The sequence below is a fragment of the Neofelis nebulosa genome, chromosome 7, assembly GCF_028018385.1.
Source record: "Neofelis nebulosa isolate mNeoNeb1 chromosome 7, mNeoNeb1.pri, whole genome shotgun sequence".
Lineage (NCBI taxonomy): Eukaryota > Metazoa > Chordata > Mammalia > Carnivora > Felidae > Neofelis > Neofelis nebulosa.
Genome location: NC_080788.1, coordinates 61,820,585 through 61,840,904, shown reverse-complemented (window position 1 = coordinate 61,840,904; position 20,320 = coordinate 61,820,585). Strand labels below are relative to the sequence as shown.

General features: G+C 48.0%; 1 protein-coding gene and 2 long non-coding RNA genes across 5 annotated transcripts in view; 2 read left to right on the top strand and 1 right to left on the bottom strand.

The window, feature by feature from the left end:
- LOC131516700 (uncharacterized) overlaps nt 1-8,647 on the top strand; it is a 30,168-nt gene extending 21,521 nt beyond the window's left edge. Inside the window, exon 3 of the long non-coding RNA XR_009264202.1 lies at nt 7,635-8,647. This is a non-coding gene — a long non-coding RNA (uncharacterized LOC131516700). The remainder of the gene's footprint in view (nt 1-7,634) is intronic.
- The window catches only part of PLA2G4E (phospholipase A2 group IVE), a 60,128-nt gene that overhangs the window by 24,115 nt on the left and 15,693 nt on the right, over nt 1-20,320 (bottom strand). For 2 of the 3 annotated variants that reach the window (XM_058738094.1, XM_058738092.1), the window contains exons 2-4: nt 7,695-7,767; nt 2,250-2,386; nt 480-611 (exon numbers count right to left, since the gene is read on the bottom strand). In XM_058738094.1, the coding sequence (XP_058594077.1) occupies nt 480-611; nt 2,250-2,386; nt 7,695-7,767 (342 nt within the window). Of the gene's footprint in view, nt 1-479; nt 612-2,249; nt 2,387-7,694; nt 7,768-14,698; nt 14,816-20,320 lie in introns of those variants that run through there. The other variant, XM_058738093.1, reaches the window with a different exon arrangement.
- On the top strand, nt 605-4,879 carry LOC131516701 (uncharacterized). The gene is made up of 2 exons (XR_009264203.1): nt 605-720; nt 4,719-4,879. It is a non-coding gene; the product is annotated as an uncharacterized LOC131516701 (long non-coding RNA).

The following is a 20,320-nucleotide window of genomic DNA, read 5'->3' as shown; positions in this document are numbered from 1 at the left end:
CCTGGAACATAGTAGGAAATAAAGTTCTGTTGAATGACTGAATGGGTAATATCCTGGTCTTTTCCAGCTCTTTCTCTGATTTTCAGCTTTACTCTTCTTTTCCCTCATCTGTCCCCTGTTCCCTGGGCCATCCCAACAGCAGGACTCGGAGGGAAGAAAGGGAACCAATACCTATTACACCTCCATTTTGTACCAGGAACAGTGCTAGGTGCCTTAATCATGTTTTCCCATTTCAATGTCACAACGACCCTAAGTGGTAGGTATCATCATTGCCATTGGATAGATGAGGAAACAGAATACAGAGGAATTAAATAAATTCTGCAAGGTTACACAACTAGTAAGAATAGCACTGGGATTGACCCAGCAGTGCTATCTTTTCCTCACTTGGTGACAGAGAGAAGTCCATAGAGTGGCATCATAGAAATAACCAGCTGCTCCTCATGAGGCAGGAGGCTGAGGGACTGGACACCTGCACCCACCTCTGGGTTGAGTGGGAACTTCACATGGGTTTTCTTTCGGAAGCAGAGCTTGGTGAGGTCATAGAGGACTGTCAACAGGTGGTCATTTGGTGTCACTGTGTCTTCATCACAGATGCTCAGCTCCAGCACGTTCTAGGGGAAAAGGGAGGGTGCAAGTCTGGTTACTGTGTTTTCATGGACCCATTCCCTAGCAAGGAGGTGGGTTTGAGGTCTGGGGAACAGCATGCAGGTCCCTGCCCAGGTATGAAGACTTTTGTAGAAAAATGAACTCGGGCGGTGGGGGATAGTGTCTATACCCTCCTCTCCAACTCTCCGAAGATTCCTGACCCTCTGCTCTGATTCTCCTGGATAATTTTGCTCTTTTGCAAGGTTGGGAAGGGCCTGTGAGGTGTGAGGGATGTCATTTCACCTGGGGGAATGATGGAAGTGCAGAACAAGCAAAACCCTTCCCAAGTCATAGACTGTGTTCAGCACTGGGACCCCAGTTGCTGAAGACAGCCCATTAATTACTAGAAAACCCAATTCAGGGAAACTAACACCTTAACACTCCAGGGGAGTGATGTGACAGGTTACAGTGATTCTCATACTTGATGGCCTTGGGGTGAGGTATTTGAACTCTATACTTTGGTTTATCAGATCCTAATAAGGTCTTATGAGTGGTCCCAAAGCTATGTTAAGAGTTGAACAGCTGCCCTGTCATCTGGCTGAACACTGAGGTCAGTGGTTTTGGGTGACATGGATTAGTCTCTGAGGTCTCTGGTTCTAAGGATCCTGGGAGATGTGGGTTGGGGCTGGGTTTGCCTCTTTGGTCCCTACCAGGTGGACATAAGGTGGTCTGGAGGTTCCCTACTGAATGAGATTTTCTAGAAACACAGACATGCCCCACAACCAACCCCACATATTCATATGAACAGCCCCATAACTCTTTAGACAAAGGAAGTTCAAATTCTGCTTTCAAGATGGCAAACTGAGCCCATGCCAAAAACCATATATATAATATGGTTATCAAAACCATATATATGATAGAAGAGATATTTTTGTAGTAACAGTATAGTATAGTATAGTATAAAGTCCTTCTTGAAAGTTAAAAGGACTCATCATGAACCAGAAATAAAGAATCATCCTAAAATGTGGAAGCAGTAAGCTGGAGATGTCAAGCCTCAAGTATCCCAAGACTGGGGTCAATACCTCCATGATGAAGCCAAGTTTGTTTTAAGAGCACTCTGCTTGGGATGCTCAAGGGAGAATTCTCCCAAAGGAGATGTGAACGCAACTTAGAATCACCATATATCTGAGGAAGGCCAACACCATGAAACAACTCAACAAAGGAAAGAACAGACACTCTAGGAATTAGAAATAATAAAGCCTTCTAAAAAGGATTTAAGATAGGATAAACCCTCCAGCTGGAATTAGACTGGCCTTAGACCTAGTGAATAGAATGGCTCTTCCCCTCCATTAGTTTTCTACTTGGAGCATGTTCTGGAAGCACACTCAGTTTTGTGGCAGGGAGCACCAGGTTCCAGCAACGATCAGGTAGAAGGACAAGAGAGAAAGGAAAGAAGGTAGAAAGATAAGTAGACTCAGAGGGAAAAACACGAGGCAGGACTAATAAAGGAGTGGGTGAGCAGAAAGATGGATTGCTAAGAGAAGGAGAAGTAGGTGGGAGGAAAATAGACATAAGAAGGACACATAAGCAACAGAAGGACAAGCAGGCATGGAGGGGAACAGAAATGTAGGCAGGGCTGACAGGTGTTGTCCTCCAAGTCTCACCTTCACTTGGCTCTGGATCTGGAAGCTGAAGGTTTCATTCCACTCTGGGTTTGGGCAGTTGGAGATGGTCCTAGTCCTCAGCCTTTCACGAGAAGCGGTGGGCAGCCAAAGGCTCACAAAGCAGTCTGTCTGGCTCACTGTCCAAGGAAGACAAGGGTTGGGGGGGAAACTGGGGAATCAACCCGGGGCCAGAGAGGAGAGTGTAGAATCAGAAGGAAACTTCAGGCAAGTCACTTCCAGAGCAAGCCCTTGTCTCAGCTTTAGCCTTTCTCTACCCTCCTGACTCATGGGTCTGGATCTCCAGAGACCTTTGTCCCAGAGGTCTCGAGAAGGCCACAGCCTGCAGGCTAGAAAATTCACAGAGGGGGATTCAGGTCCCACTGGATTCTTCTCATGGACACTGAAGGCTTCTGGCTCTTTTCAGAAGCACCCTAGCTTTTTGAGCAAATGGTTGCTAGATTGGGACAAGGTATGGCCACACAATTTTTCCTCTGCCAAGGGAAGAGCTGAAGAACCAGCCCCATAAAATCCAGTTTAACCCTTGTTTAGCCAAGGTACCAGGGAAACCAAAGTAGGGCTCTACTCTTCCTCTTGGCTGGTGACAAGCAAGGATTAGAAGGAGCACAGTCTGGGGCACCTGGGTGGCTCAGGTGGCAAGCTTTTGACTTTGGCTCAGGTCATGATCTCATGGTTCGTGAGTTTGAGCCCCGAGTCAGACCCTGCACTGACCGTGCCGAGTCTGCTTCAGATTCTGTCTCCCTCTCAGGAGAATCTAGAAGCAAGGACCACAATTTAAATATGACTTAATGTCTCAACTGCAGCTACCAGGCTCTTCATACCTACACGAGTCTCCCAGCATGAGGAAGGTGACCCAAGAAGCCCTCACATCTGGCCGTATCCTTTTTTTTTTCTTCTTTTTTCTCATTTGAAATGAACAACCCAAGGGTGATATTACTGTGTGTGCTCTGGAGAAGGGACAAAGGCTTTATTCTTAAAAGTCTCTCCTAAAGTAGAGGAATGCTTCTCAGGTCTTCTAGTTGGAACAGCAGAAGGCATAGGGCAAAAAAAATAGCAGCCTAGCCTGGTTCCCTCCCTCCATTCTACCTGGGAGGAGGGAGGAAGAGGTACCATGACTGCCTTGCCACTCTCCCGGCAATCTGCTGGAGAAATTCCCAGGGCACACACCAGATTTTTAGGAAATGATAAAAGTCAATACAATCTCCAGTGTCAGAGAGTCCTCTACTTGGTGAAGCTAGTATGAAGATAGGAGTTTTGTTCTGATAGGACTGATCCAAACTAGTTCATAGTTATTATTAGTAATGTCCTCCTGGACTGACTGGTCTCATGCTGTCACTACACTGAGAACATTATCAGAGGTAAGAACCACAGTTTATATCATTAGTATCCCTAGCTTCTGATTTCATCTCCAATGTCTGATTAATCTTTGAGGGCTGGCCATTCAGTGAATTGGAATTCATGGCTCTCCTCCCACCCAATAAAGGTAAGACGACACTGCTTTTAGAGGCCATAATCAGATAATCCAGAGGCAAAGAATGACCAAAACCCAGAGGGATGCAGAGAAAATGATGACCCCTCTGTGCCCAGCCTACTCCTCCTTATGTCAACTCAGGTGTCTGGCCCAGACACCAAGTGTTGTCCTTGGCTCTCACATGGCATCAGTTTAACTCCTCTGACCTCACCAGACCACCCACCTCTTACTTGTACTGCCACTGCCTTGGTGAAGGCCACCATCACCTCTGCTGCCACTTCCCACTCTTCTGCTGGCTAGCCTCTTCAGATTTCAGGAAGAGCCTCTTCTGGAAGCCTTCTCTGAGCCCCCACCTCTGGGCCAGGTACTCCTCCTAGCTTAGAGCCTCTGCTCTTCTCCTGGCAGGGCTCTGGTTACACCACACTACAATGCAGGTCAGAACATCTGTCTCCACTGCACCTTGAAAACCAAGAAGGCCTGGAGTCTGTGTTTTGGCACTTGCCAGACATTTGCTGAATAAATGAATTGAATGGAAAAGCCCAACTTCATGATTTAGAGCACAGTATCAAATTCTGGACTGAGGCACCACAGATATAGGCAAGTAAGCTGATGTCCAATTGTCTATAGGGAGACTCCCCAGGATCTCCCGGGACCTCTCTGTTGGCTTTTCCCGGACACTCGTCATTCCTCCTCAGCCTCAAACATTCTCCTCAGGTTTGCCTCTCGTACAGTAGGAACCTGCAGGCAGGGACCCCACCAACTCTATACCTATCTGCTTAGCATGATTTGATTGACCCTGTAAAGGCCCCTTTGCCTCCAAAATCCCTTTCCTATTATCAGTCTATGCTTATCCCATTAAGCCCATGAAATAAAATCTCAGTATTTTTGGCCTAAGGTTTAAATCTCTAGTTAAGATACAAATACTGGAAGAGACAGGATTGATCACACACCCACACTTGAAGCACTGATTTGTTTTTCAGTTATTTCCACAAGAATGGGAAGGAGAGTGAAATCCTGGAGAGGGAGAGATGATTTGGTGGAGCAAGGCTGCCAGGGGCCTGGATGATAATCTGGAGCAGGCATCATTATCTGACTATAAGGAGAGTGACCAGCATGTTGGCAATAAAGAATAGTTAAGCAACACTGACCCAATTCTGAGTATTTCAGGGACTGCAGAGGATTTCCTAGGCATTGATAGGTTTTGATCCTTGTTCCTTTTAGAGTGACAGAGGGCTTGGTCATTTGAATGACATGCTTCCTTTCCTGGAATGTGGGTGGCAAAGATGACTCAGTGAGATCTACAGATGTTGAGAACACTGTTTTCCTAATACCTCTGGAGACACTTGCCTCACATCCCTTGGGGTACTGGTTTGAGTTTTAATTTTCTTTTCCCAAGAGGAATAACACCTCTTGGGAGCTAGGAGGTTTCTAGGTCCACTCTATCCAGTCCTGGCTCAGGGCTGGCCAGAGCGCACCTTGACAAGGGAGTCATCACTGAATCTCATCCCTTTCAGGCTCCTTGAAATCATAGGAAACTCAGACAGACACTAGAGGGCTGGACCAGAGTGGAGCTCAGTTTTGATCTAAGCTAGAAGGGAAAAGTTTGGGGCAGAAGTAATCTAGGACCCAGAAGATATCAGGATAGTTGCAAACCTCATTAGGCAAGGTGACAGAAGAGCCCAGCCTAGGTCAACTGTGGAGTCTACAGGAACGTGCCCCAGGCTGGAGCCCCCAGACACCATGTATGCCTCCCACCCTGTTCCTCAGGAGAAATGAGAGAAACATAAACAACAAGGGGTTCCCAAAAGGGGCCTGGAAACCCCCAAAGGCAGCTGTGTGCCAGAGGGGTGTGTGGGGAAGGGGAAGAGGAGGGTGGTGGAGCCAGACCTCAGCCCTCTTGTCTGGCTGCCTGCTCTCCCATCTCCCCACCTCTGGGATATGCAGAGGATGGGTGTGGCAGGAGAAGACAGAAGAAAGGGGCTTGGACAAAGGGAAGGTCTGCACACACAGGTGCAGGCATGCCATGAGAGCGTGCAACTTGTGTGACCCGAAGGGTTGGGACACACACACCCTAGGAGTGGAGGCAGGTGAGTACAGCTGTGGGCATGTGCAAGCTGTGGGTATCCCAGGGTGGGGGGAGTGGGTGAACTCTGCCCAGGGGTGGGTGAAGTGTCAGTGACCCACGGTGGCATTGGAAAAAAGGCAAAAGAGGTGGCCAGGCCCCGGACCCAGGGAACCCTTCTCTTCAGATCACTCTCTGGTGGCCTGGGAGGTCCCAAGGAGCCTGAGGAGAAGTCTCTGGGCCTCCTGCCAGCCTCTTGGCAGAGCTAGGCCCGACTGGACACTGGCTGCAATTGCCCCCGTTGGCATGGGCTCTGGACACCATGCCCTCCAGGGGGTCCAGCTGGAGTCCTTCGTGACCTCTTAGCTTTCCCTGAGCCCCAGGGCCCTCCCTCCTTTGTTGTACACACTCCTGCCTGCATTGCTACAACAGTTTCCCAGCAAATTAGTCAGCCTCTCCCCACCTATGCTTCAGCACAATCTGCATATGACCTCAGGAAATCATGCAATCCCTTCCTCAAGAACTCAGGTGCCCTATCACTTGGATCCCCATCCCTTCTCTGCCTGGCCCTAGCCTCCTTCCCCTGCTCCTCCTCCCTCTACCCCCCAGAGTCCAGACCTGGAATCAAACACTGCTTCCACCATAGGCAATCATTAGACCTCACATGCAGAGTGGGCCTCAGCACTACCCTCAGGTTGTGGGAGGAGCACATGTTGTTTTGAGGCCTGCCCTTCTCCCTCCCCACCCCCACTGGCCACAGGTGTCATGTGGCTCCTCTATCTCCCTCAGGATTGCCCCTCCTGCAGATGGGGCTCCCAGGACCTCTGGATGCCCATGCCCTGCCCCTTTCAGACCCCAGGCCCTCAGAGCAGCCTTCCTTAGCTACTCCCGGCTTTCAATGTCCTCCTCCAGGTCTAAATTCTACAGTGACAAAGTTAGAATGCCATTTCCTGTTACTAGTCTATAATCACTTTGGGTGTAAAAGTCTTCCCTTGTTAAAATGTATACTTGGTGTCATGGCTGTCGGCATTCTTTGCCCCCCTGAGGCTCTTGAGTCTAGCTGAATCCCAGGGTGAGGGCAGTGGGAGTAAAATGGAGCTTTGGGGAAGACTGGTGGCTCTTGTGAGTGCGGACACCCCCACAGCCAGGGGGCCTTGACACAGAGCTCTCTCCTCCTTGAGGGCTAAGCCTCTCTCTGGATGGGGTAAGTTGAGGGGAGCACAGGAAGGGGATCTGGGCTCTCCTGCTTTCTTGAAAAGACAAGCATGAGGGGAGCATCTAGCCCACCCAGATGCCTTGATTTCCTATTGAAGCCAGACACTTCCCAGGGCCCCCATAACCTGGAATGCAGGAGGGGCTGGGATGAGGGTGAAGTCAAGGCTGTAAGAAAACACTGCACAAACAGTGCTGGTGAGTCAAACCACATCCATGGGGCTACACTGCAGAGCTGGTGCCATGTGGCCTCCACCATGAACCCCAGAACCCAGTTTGGGATCCATGCGCTGAGCAGGGGCACGGAGACTAGGCTGGCAGAAGGGGCTCTCTTCTTCTTCACCACTAATAGCTCGTAAACTCATGCAGAAGCAAGAAGTGCCCGGTGTGGGAGAAGCTGCTGGTCCCACAAATGGGTGTTAGGGAGTGGGGAGTGGGGAGGAGAGAGTGAGGCGAACAGTTTTCTCAGACCCAGGAACCCTACAGGGGCTGGTAGTGCCAAGGTTACAGCTAGGAGGGGGGCCTGGAAAAATGATATCAACCCCAAAGTCTGAAATACAACCTGAGTGTAGCAGACACCCTGCCCCCACCCCCCACACAAACACCTCTGATGTTTCTCCAGCCAGGGCAGGACTCCTTCCAGGCCCCATACGCAGGGAAGGAGGGAAGACCGGATACTCACCCATATCAGCCTGCCGGACATTTTTCATCTGGATGACCTTCACTGTCAGCAGGTGGCATGGAGAGACCCCACCCTGTGGGTTGAGAGGACAGCGGACTCATTCTTCAGGTGATGACAACTGATAGAGCAGCTCAAGCTGGACACAGTCTCCCACTGCTCAGACCCAAGATGCCTCCTCACAGTCAATCCACATTTCTGGGCTCTTGAGGACACTGCTGGTCCCCAAGACTGCTGAGGTGAGGGGCTTACTTCTCGCCTCACTAGGAGCCAGCACACCTTGGAAAGGGATGGCTTCATGCCTGTTCTGTTCATGTTTCTCCTGTTTGAATCTCACGATTTGAAGCCCCTTCCCTGAGAGTTTTAACCAGGCTTAGAGGAATCTGTTTACCATGCACTCCCAGCCTGTGCCCATGGAACTCCTCCATCTGACCAAGTGACCCTATTTAAAGAGGCCTCTGAAGAACTTATCAAACTCAACACCCAAAAAACAAATAATCCAGTGAAGAAATGGGCAAAAGACATGAATAGACACTTCTCCAAAGAAGACATCCAGATGGCCAACCGACACACGAAAAAAATGTTCAACATCACTCATCATCAGGGAAATATAACTCAAAACCACAATGAGACACCACCTTACACCTGTTAGAATGGCTAACATTAACAACTCAGGCAACAGCAGATGATGACGAGGATGTGGAGAAAGAGGATCTCTTTTGCATCGTTGGTGGGAATGCAAACTGGTGCAGCTACTCTGGAAAACAGTATGGATGTTCCTCAAAAAGCTAAAAATAGAACTACCCTACAACCCAGCAATTGCACTACTAGGCATTTATCCATGGGATACAGGTGTGCTGTTTCGAAGGGACACATGCACCCCCATGTTGATAGCAGTACCATCAACAATAGCCAAAGTATGGAAAGAGCCCAAATGTCCATCGATGGATGAATGGATAAAGAAGATGTGGTATGTATGTGTGTGTGTGTGTGTGTGTGTATATATATATATATATATATATATATATATATATATATGTATATATGTCTGTATGTGTGTATGTGTGTATATGTGTGTATGTGTGTGTATGTGTGTATATGTGTGTATATGTGTGTATGTGTGTATATGTGTGTATATGTGTGTATGTGTGTATATATATATATATATATATATATATATATATATATATAATGGACTCGGCAATTGAAAAAGAATGAAATCTTGCCATTTGCAACTACATGGATGGAACTGGAGGGTATTATGCTAAGTGAAATTAGTCAGAGAAAGAAAAATCATATGAATTCACTCATATGAGGACTTTAAGAGACAAAACAGATGAACATAGGGGAGGGGAAGCAAAAATATAAAAACAGGGAGGGGGACAAAACATAAGAGACTCTTAAATATGGAGAACAAACAGAAGGTTACTGGATGGGGTGTGGGACGGCGGATGGGCTAAATGGGTAAGGGGCATTAAGGAATCTACTCCTGAAATCATTGTTGCACTATATGCTAACTAACTTGGATGTAAATTAAGAAATAAATTTAAAAAAAAGAGAGGCCTGTGAGTTAGGACCTTTCACACTCCACATAGTTTGCCCTGTTGCCAAAATCATATTACACCTTTTTAAGAATATGCAATTCTTCTCTATTTAAAATATTGTTGGGGTTTTGGGAAAAACATAAAAGTATGAAGAAAAAGAAAAGAGTCTCCAGCATCCCACCACTCAGAGAGATCACTATTTTCACTTGTTTTTTGTTTTTAATGTTATAATCACTTTTATTTTCAACTCAGACTGTATAAAGATAGTTTATCTGCCTTGGTTATATTATCAGAGATAATAATATTGCAATGACTAACATCTACTGAATATTTACTATTTGTCACTTTTCTTACATTTTTAAAAACAATTTTAATCTTTATTTATTTTTGAGAGAGAGAGAGAGCACAAGCAGGGGAGGAACAGGAAGAGAAGGAGACACAGAACCGGAAGCAGGCTCCAGGCTCCGAGCTGTCCACAAACTGTGAGATCATGACCTGAGCCGAAGTCAGATGCTTAACCCATTGAGCCACCCAGGCACCCCTTCCTTACATTTTAAAACCTTCATTAAGACCTTGAGGTCCTGTTATCTTGCTATGATTGAGGTATTGCTATCTTTTTAAATTGAGATACAATTGAGATATAACATATTAGTTTTAAGTATATAGCAAGATGAGTTGAGATACATATATACTGCAGTATGATTACCACAACGAGTTTGGTTAACATCCATCACCACACATAGTTACAATTATTTTTTTTTTCTCATCAGGGGAACTGTCCGCGTTTTGATGTCTGTCCTTCCAGCCTCTTCTGGGGCTTATTCTAAACAGCAACAATAGAACGAAGCCTGGGAAGGCTGCTACTTAGAACCTGAGATAGATGTGTAAGTCAGACTTCAGGTCCCTTCTTCCTCAATTCCCAACAGCTGCCTCTGATCAGAACAAAAGCCAAACTGACAGTCATATACAGGTCTGAGGAATCCTTTTGCGAGATTAACTCCGAAATATTGGAAATCCTCACAGCCCATAACTTGATCTAACAAGATTCTGTTTTGAGCTGGGTGGCTCGAGGCAAAGGCCACATACACCACTTCTCTCCTGGCTTTGGAAATATGGCTGTGGCTGTTGGCCGTACCCACTCTGGGCATGATGGGCTCCTCATTTCTCACTCCCCAGCTGGCGCAGCGGGTGTCCTGGTATGATCTTGTGAGGAAGCAGGAGTCGGTTTTCACCCAGGAGAGCAGTTCTGGCAAAGCCTGTTCCCAGTGGCCCACTTTCTCAGATGGCAACCAGAGTTCAAATGTGGGCCACCAGAGGCCTCAGCTCAGGCAAGGGTCAGTCCTCAGGGACATTCCCTAGTATTGAAGGACTCTCGATCATCACAGCCCTTCTTCTGCCTCCAGGAGGGCTGCCCATAGCCCTGCCTGACCCCCCTTCTGTCTTGTCTGGAAGGGATGAGCACTCACAGCTTCCCGCAGCACCTCACTCGAGGTCTCCCTGCTTCCCAGGGAAAGTCCTCCACTATCTAACCCTGATGCCTTCCAGTGAGGTTGACCATCTCTTCGCATTCTAACTCAGCAAGGCTAACAACACCAGCTACTATCCCTTGACTGTGTGCCACATGCTAAGCGTGTGTGTATAATCTCTATGTTTCATATTGCTCAATCTTTCCAACACCCCTCGAAGCAGTTATTATTAGCCTCACTTTACAGATGGCGAATCTGAGACCAAGTCCTTTGATGGTGGGCACTCAGCTAGAATCAAAGGAACCCGAGTTTGAATCCAGTTCTAATTCTTAAGCCTGTTGATCATAATCATGATCATGCTGTCATCTTACTTGAAAGCAACACTTGGGACACCTGGGTGGCTCAGTTGGTTAAGCGTCTGACTTTGGCTCAGGTCATGATCTCGCGGTTCATGGGTTCGAGCCCCACATCGGGCTCTGCACTGACAGCTCAGAACCCGGAACCTGCTTCAGATTCTGTGTCTGCCTCACTCTCTGCCCTCCCCTGCTTACACTCTGACACTCTCTCTCAAAAATAAACATAAAAAATTTTTTTAAAAAGGAAAGCAACCATTAACTTTCAACGCAGAGACAGGTGCTGCTTGGCCCTCACCTCCTCCTCCTTCATCTTTTCCTCTTAGAACCTCTTTTCCTAACAGCTTCTTCTTTTCACTCTGAATTCCCTCAAGGCCCTCCAATAATCCCCAAACTCTGGTAGTCCTTCTACCAGTAATGCTTTTATTGGCTACATTTCTACCAATATGTTTCATGATCTCTTTCTTTTTTATTTTTTTAAAGTTTATTTATTTTGAGAGAGAGAGAGAGAGAGAGAGAGAGAGCGCACAGGTGGGGGAGGGGCAGAGAGAGAGGGAGACAGAGAATCCCAAGCAGGCTCTACGCTGTCAGCACAGAGCCTGATGTGAAGCTCAAACTCACAAACCATGAGATCATGACCTGAGCTGAAACCAAGAGTTGGATGCTTAACTGAGCCACCCAGGCGCCCCTCTCTCTTTTTTTAAAGAGCCAGTATACACCGAAGTGTAAGGGTTCTTGGAGGAGTTCTGCTTCCCAGTAGCCTAGAGGGCTCCTTCGTGGTCTACCTTGAGTCTCAAATCACAACTTCTAGCTCAAGAATTTGCAGGAGAGACTCAATTCCAAAGGGCTCTACAAACTACTCTGACATCTTTGCCAGCAGAGAGGCAGCACCTGGCAGGGAGTTTGGGAGACGACCCAGAGGGGCCATGCTGAGAGGTAGGCAGTGGGAACATGGGATTCAGGTCTTGGGCCCAGATGATTCCAAGAACTAGGTCTGAGAAAAATGACCTTCTTGGATAAAAATGAATGTAAATATTTTGCTCCTGGTATAACCAGCTGAACTGGAGTGGTGCTGGGATAAGCAAAACTTCATGGCCCCAGAGATAATTGATCCAATTACCAAGATCCAAGAGAACAAAGCACAAAGCAGATGGGAGCCAGAAACCGGCAACATTATGGCAAGTTCATGGGGCAGGTTATAGTGTGGTAAGGGTAACCACTTTAGGGACTTGGATAAGCCTGTCCCTCGGACAAGACACCTTGGCTGGTTATCACGACGAAATCATAGCCACGGCTAGATACCATACCAGCTGGACCACAGCCCTGCAGCAGGGATGGACATCAATCCTTTGGTTCATGGGGCCATTGGGGGGTCCTGGGTAAGGAGCAGGGAGTACTCAGGGGGTTGGAGCTCAAGGCAGAAACTATTTGGCAAACAGTGCAGAAGTGTATTCGGACACGTTAATAACCTACAGGGAGGGTGAGCCTGCTACTTTTCAGGGAAGCCATGTGGGAGGAAGGGCTTTATTACTCAGGCTGCGGTCACACACACGACTCCAGCTCCAGCCTCCTCCCTGGCCTTGGTTCCTGGGGCTGATCCCTTCAGGACCCTACTTCCCCCTTGAGACCTACATAGGACAGGGGGATCTCCTGTGGAAAAGATGTTGCCCTCAGGACTGGCTATTATGCAATTCAATAGTACCCCTTCCCACGCCCATCTTTATAGGTATGACCTTGGCGGAGGTTGGGGAGCACAACTCACCACCCTCCTCCAGCATGCCAGGCCCTGAGCCTGTGCTGGCTACATTGGGTCTGCTCTCGTTTAGCCCTCCAGCCACACTGTGGGGAAGGTGCTGCCATCCCCACTTTGTAGGGGACAAGACTAGGTTTAGAGATACTGCATCTCACACAGGGACGCACAGCCCAGAAACGGCAGGGCCGGGACTCAGGTGCAGATCCACCTGACCACAGGGCAGCACACTTTCCATCTACCCGGAGGCTGGCTCTCACTGAGAATTAACCAAAATGGCTCAAAGCTTGCTCCGGGTCACATACTGGACTACTTAATAGCAGAGGCAGGAGTAGGCCCTTGGCTCTCAATTCAGGGCTTACCCTGCACCCCAGGTCTAGCTGTCACCACAAATTAGTCAGAAGAGTGGTTACAGATGGGATCCCAGGGACAGGCTCCCAGGTGGGGGTGGGAGTTGGGGAGAGGGTCTGACAACCGTGTTTCAGAGGTGGTGGGTGTGATACCCATCCCCGGGCCAGGCACACCCTAACTAAACCAGCCCACAAGGTCTGGGGTGCAGGAGAGGTGAAGACAGCGCGCAGGGAGCCTGTGGGCCATCTGTCCCCAGGGCTTCTTAGGACAGGCGTGGCCGGTGGTGCCACCTCCTCCTCCCCAGTGAGCTGGGTGTAGCCTGTTCCTTGCAACACCTGTATCAGAGCCCCGAACAGCTTGGTGATCCCTCCCTGGATGTGTGGGCCCTCCCTAAGACGACACCATTGGGATGGGGACTTTATGGGACCTCGGAACGTTTCCCAGCTAATCTGAGCAACATCCCAGACCAGGGGGTTCCCGGGAGGAGCTACCATGCTGTTTTCCCTTTTAATCACACAGGCTAGGTGACAGGTCATGGCAAGAAGGCCAGCTCTGAGCCTTGCACCCTCTGGGACCTGAGAGAGACAGGCGCAGTCCTCAGCTGCTTCACTTGCCCTGTACCTTCTGTGGAAGCTCTCCCCCAGCCCAGGTTCCACAGGCTCAACCAGACTGGGGAGGCAGGAACATGCGCTGACCAGAGGCTCTTCCAGCTCCCTGAGGTGCTGTGGGGGAAAAGTGGCACATCCCAGGAGGTGATGTCTATCCTGGCCAAGGCAGTGGGGCACCAGGCACCATGCAGCTCAGAGCTCCCCTCCTTGAGCTCATTGGAGGCTGAGTAGGGTCTCCATCTCCCACCCCAAAAGGACAAGACACTTTCAGGGCATCACTCGTCTCATTCAGTGATTCAGTGTGGGCTGGGGGAGGAAACGCTGAGGAGGGGAATGAGGAAGAAATTGCTGCTGAAAGTCCTGGCCGTGGCGTGCCTCTGGAAAACTGGAAGCTTGAGGTAAATGGGAAAGCTGAGGTGGAGCTGGTCTGGAGCCCTGGCAACCCGTTCCTTGAACCCAGGGTCTCTCTATGAGGCTATGAGGAATCGGATGGACCCAGGAGTCTTGACCACAGACCCAGCTGGGCTTCGCGGCTAATGTGACAGGTTGGCAATGCCACGGATCCTCATGGGATACTGTAACACACACTCACAAGGCATGGCAATTTAGAATGACCGTAGGGTAAATGTCCACTCACAGCTAGGACAGGCAAGTGTAGATCCACCCCTGGCAGTGCTGAGCACCATCTATCCAGGTGCTGTCTTGGCCCCAGATGGCTCTGGGCCACACCACTGCACAGTGTCGAGCCTGTGGGTGACCCCAGCTGGGCCATCCCCCCAAGAGTTCCAGCTGGGCCAGACCATGTCCCCAGGTGCTAGGTAGGGCTGCTGAGCCTAGGTGCTCCATGTCTCCGGAATCTACAATGCTCTCAGTCCTCCCTGTGCCTGTCTCCTGCCCTCAGCCTCTGCCCCACCTACCCAGCACTGCTCCCTCACCTCCAAGGCGCGGGGAGATGAAGGCTTGCCATCTTCTGCCTGGTCTAGGTCTGGTAGGTAGTGGGAGAGCCAGGCGGGCATCTGCCTCTGGAGCATCGTGTCAGCTCTCCAGCTGGGTGGCAAGATTGGGAATTTATATTCTGACTCAGAGCTCCGCCTTCTGGACACCTCTCTGCTGTGGCTGGGATTGCATGGGGAGGGGTTAGGGCGGGTAGGCAGATGGGGAACAGGGGGTCTAGACGTGTTAGCATCAAGGGACCCTGAAGCCTGCAGATCTTGGAAATGCAGGAACCAGCAGGGAACTCTGGCCCTTGGGGTCAGCAGTCTGCCACCCCCAGAAACATACCACCTGGCTGTCCAAGGAAACAGGGTGGCAAGAAGAGGATCCTGGACCCTGAAAACTTTAGGATCAGCACAGCCATGATCTGGGAAAGCCCTCTTTCTTCAGCTTATCAAGGTCATGGCTCAGAGATGCCCTTCTGGGCATCTGAGGAGATGGGGGGAAGGTGCCCTCCCTCCTAACTCCACTGAGTCTCACAGCTTGGTGCCCAGGAGCTGTGGGCAGGGACTCCAGGGAGGCAGAAACCATGGTCAGGGCTCCCAATGTTAGGAGGAGAAAAAAAAAATTGCCTCAATCCTTGGTGAGGAAAGGGTCAAGTACAATGTCCCCAGCTCTCCCTCCTGGGAAGCCAGGTGCAGAAGGGTGTGCCCAGACTGTCTCAGGACAGCTTAGAGGATGCTCCCGCCCCACCCACCCGATCCCTATCTCTGGCCTAGTGGTAGGCTCATTCAGGGGCCCGGTGAGGTGACTTCGCCTGCTCGGTTGCCCAGCTGGGTACACTGGGAGTTTCCTGCCTGCTCTGTTGCCTGAGGCCCCACAACCGGCTTTTCTGGCCCACATATTAAAGTGATTTTGTGAAATTGAAGGTGAGATCTGAACACAGGGCTGACCAGGCCCAAATGCAGGGATGAAACTTGGTTGGTGGTATCTGTGGGACCTCTTTCTATGCCAGGTAGAGGTGACATGACTCCCCCAAGGACCCAGCAAGGATGAATTCCTCACCTTCCCTCTTTCAAGATGCCTTCAGTGCCTGTCCCTTCCTTCCCATCCCATCAGTGGCTTCTGTCTCTCAGCCTCCTCTGCCTCTCAGGGATTCATGCCCCCTACACCTGGCTGGCCAGTGAGTTTTGTAACCATCCCTTCAACTGGCCATTCTGCTCCAATGCATCCAATGCTTATCCATTCTTTGTCAACGAATTCTGGATTCCAATACCTTCCACAAAGCAAATAAAGGCCAGAAACAATCCTATGTATATATGGAATTTTAGTGTATGATAAAGGAAGTCTTGCAGATAGGGATGAAAGGATGGACTATTTGTTATTGGAAAACCTAGCTTGCCCTGGAATAAAATCACTAGATCCCAACTTTATAACTGTATAAAACCAAATTCCAGACTAATTAAAAATCTAATCATTAAAATAAAACCATATAAAAGTTAAAATAAGGTATTAGACAACATTAATATAATATTGGGATGAAGAGAATCTTCCTAAATAAGGTAAAAAGCCTAGAAGCCAATAAAGACGTATTATCAGATTTGAATATATAGAAACAAAATTTCAGTAAAGCAAAAATGTCACAAGAAAAGCACTACCTCTAAAATATATCCCCAATATTTTCCTCTTAATAAATATCCATGGATAATGAACTCACCATTAAAAAATAATGGTAAAGAAGAGAGTCTTGTCCTGCCAGATTCTAAGATAAAGTACAAAGCCACACTTAGACAAACAGTATGTCACTGGGACAAGAACCAGACCAATGGGACAAAGATAGAGGGATCAGAGACATGCCCTGATATTTAATGGAACTTAATCAATGATAAAATTGGCACCACAAATCAAGAGGAAAAGAAAAGCTTTTTAACAGATGACATGGACCTGAGTGGCTCGCTAAGTAGAACAAATTAAACAACATCCCCATTATTGCCATATTTAAAAAATAGGCTGTAAATGGGATCAACACATGAAATGGAAAACCATAAGGCTAGTTGAAGACAATGTGGGAGAATCTATTTATGGGGGTAAGAAGGATTTCTTAAACATTTGGAAACCAGGAACCATAAGGCAAAAAATTTCTAAACCTCTACTTAAGGAATAAGGATTTCTGTCAACTAAGAACATGCAGAAAAAGTTAAAAGATAGTTGACGGAATGACATAAGATATTTACAATGCATCTGCAAATCACCAAAGGACCACTATGTAGCATATACAAAGAATTCTTATGTAATCCACAAAAAAAAGATGGCTGTGCCAACATAAAAATAGACCAAAGATTTGAACCTGCAGTTTATGTAGGAAGGCAATCCCACAAAGCTAACAGGCGTTTGAGGAGATGCTCAAAATCATCCATAATCAGGGAAATGCAGATTAAAACACCAGTAAAATTTCACTGCAGCTATTAAATTGGAAAACACTGAGAAAGTTGAATAATGGTTGCCTTTCTGAGGAGAGAATGGAGAAGGGTATGTAGGTACAGGGAAATAAGAACCAATCATGAGGGCAAGTATGGGGCTCACAGGACCAAGGAGGATACACTCCACATCCTCAGAGGAAATTTTTTCTCTCCAGCTTTTCCCCAGCTTCGCTGCCATTGCTCTGGTGAAAGCCTTTGCCTTTACTCATTGCAACAACTACATTAGCCTACCTGGTCTCCCTGCTTCCTCTCTTGCCTTTCTATAAGCCATTCTCTACAGAAGGGCACAAGTGGTCTCCTAAAAACACCAGCTAGATGATGTTGCAACCCGGAGTAAAACCCTCCCAGCTTCTGGTTGCTCTCATTTCTTGCCATGCCCTGGAAGGACCCGTGTGGTCTGGCTGCTCACATCTGTTCCATTCCTCCCCTCACACGTGAGTTCCAGCTCTACTGGCCCTCCACACCTGGAACATGGCAAGCTCTTTCCCACATCAGGGATTCTGCACTTGTTGTTCCCTCCTGATGTCTTTGACACTGACTCTGTGTGTTACTGCTCTTTTTCATGGTCATGGATATGCTCAAATGTCCTTTTCCTGCAGCTCTTGCCTGACCACCCTCCATACCATGTATGCCTCTCGCCCACCTGTGTGTTTCTGAGTCACTCTGCTTATTTGATTTGATTTAATGTATCATATCTTGGATTATCTTGTTCAGTTATTCTTTCTGCCTCTTTCCATCAGCCTGTAACTCTTTAAGGGTAGAGACATTGCTTGTCTTGTTCATCATCTGGAAACACCTAACCCCACCAATCAAGGAATGGTTTGATTGCTAGGGCACATTCACACACTGGAATATTACGCAGATGTCAACAGAAATGAAGTGGCTCACATTTGCTGAATGTATAAAAAGTGACAAAGTCTATTCTACCTATGAAGTAGATATTATTATTATCTCATTAAAAAAATAATTGAGGTGCGCCTGGGCAGCTCAGTCAGTTGGGTGACTGACTACGGCTCAGGTCATGATCTTGTGGTTGGTGAGTTTGAGCCCCATGTCAGACTCTGTGCTGATAGCTCAGAGCCTGGAGCCCGTTTTGGATTCTGTGTGTGTGTCTCTCTCTGCCCCTCCCCTGCTCACATTCTGTCTTTCTTTCCTACAAAAATAAATAAACATTAAAGAAAAAAAAGAATTGAAACACGGAGAGGATGAGTAAGTTGCTTGGGGTCACCATGCTAAGTGACAGGGCTGGGATGCAAGTCAGTCTGACTCCAGAACTTCTGGCTCTAACAATACACACGTTGGGAGATGTGTCTTAATATGTTGAGATGTGTCAGGACTTCTGGCCAACAGGCTAGACGTGGGTCCACTTCATGATGAGGAGATACAAAATGATACAAAATAAGCATAAACAAAACAAGAAATAGGGGCACCTGGGTGGCTCAGTTTTTTAAGCATCTGACTTCAGCTCAGGTCAGGAACTCAAGGTTCATGGGTTCGAGCCCCACATCAGGCTATCTGCTGTCAGCACAGAGCCTGCTTCAGATCCTCTGTCTCCCTCTCTATGCCCCTCCCCTGTTCTCTATCTCTCTCACAAAAATAAATAAACATATAAAAATATATACATATTTTTAAAAACATTATAAGAAAGAACCTTCATCCCAATGTAGATAATACTTATATCCTTAGTTTTGTCAGTAGGTCTGGCTCACAAGTATTTTCTGTTCTTCTTCTTGGTAACAAAATGTGAAGGTCCAGCTGAGTGCTTTGCATCCTCAAATTACTTTCATCCACAGCTCCACATTTCTCAATCTTGGGAAGTTCCTGCTACCAAAAGTTGTGGCCTCTTGTTTCAACTAGATGACAGGTGTTATTTTCCAGCTCCTGACTCTCTCTCACATAACAAAACTGGCTGGAGCCTTTCCTACACTGCATTTACTTTTTGTCACTGGTTTACCTCTGTGAGCATAACACTGACATTGTCTCAAACATGACTGAACATGGTATAGTTGGTTAAGGGTCTGGGCTTTAAAGTGTCACAACTGCATTTGAACACTGCTTCTACCACATATTAGCTGCATGGACCTGGGTAAATTTATCCTTATAAACTTGCATTTCTCCATCTGTAAAATGGAAAGCATAATGATTGCTACCTCGTGGGGTGGTTACGGAGACTAACTGGGATGAAGGTCTTAGCATGTGGCTGACCCTCAATTAGCGATGGTTTTGCCACAAGAGGTGTGATACACAGCAATATCAGAGACACCAAGACATCATCCCTGCCCAAGGAGCTACAAACTAATTGGGTGAGACAGGAAGATCACAAAAGTGGTCTCAGGATGATCCTATCATGTATGAGGAACAGAGGTGTGAAGATATGCTGCTCAGAGAGCATGACCACCCAGGGCTGGGAAGGTCAGAAGAGGCTGCGTGGCATAGGAAGAACTTGCACTTGCCTTTGGAGGAAGGGTAGGGACCTGATGAATAAAGCAGGAGAGGGCATTTGTGTCAGGAGAGACAGCATGAGCAAGGCTATGAAGACTCAGAAAGGAGATGAAAGGAGATGAAAGTAAGTCCTGGATATCAAGTACAAGAATCACGATTGTTTGTTGGCAGTGGTAACTCATGGAAAGTTTCTGAGCAGAGGGTGTTTAAGAAATATAGCAAATCCTGCTCCTATGGGTAGAACAGGTGACCATCAGGACCGTGTGGTTTGGGTGAGTTGGAAGGCAGGTGTGCCTCTTTGATCAGCCTAGTGTGGCCCCTCAGGGCAAGCCATGGTCTACAAAAGGCCCCTGATAAATACCTCTCCCTCTTCACCTGCGAGAAACGCTGCTGGGTCTCACCCTACCCAAATGCCCTATGGGCTCCAATGCCATGCAGACTGCCTCAGATTTTCTAGCTGTTACTCTGGACCTAAGAGGATAGGACTTGGGAAAGAAAAAGACCTGCTTGTCTATGGAGGAGGGGGAGGAATCCAGAGCAGGCTTGTAAGTCTTCTCTTCCTCTTCCTGCACACTTCCCTTTTGCCTTGCTATCCCACAAGCCTCTTCTGCCAAGCCTAGGAAAACCCACAGGGCAGATGTGTGGGGTGGGGAGCTCCTGGCTTCTCCCACAGAGGGATGACAAGTGGCCTTCACTTTTCTT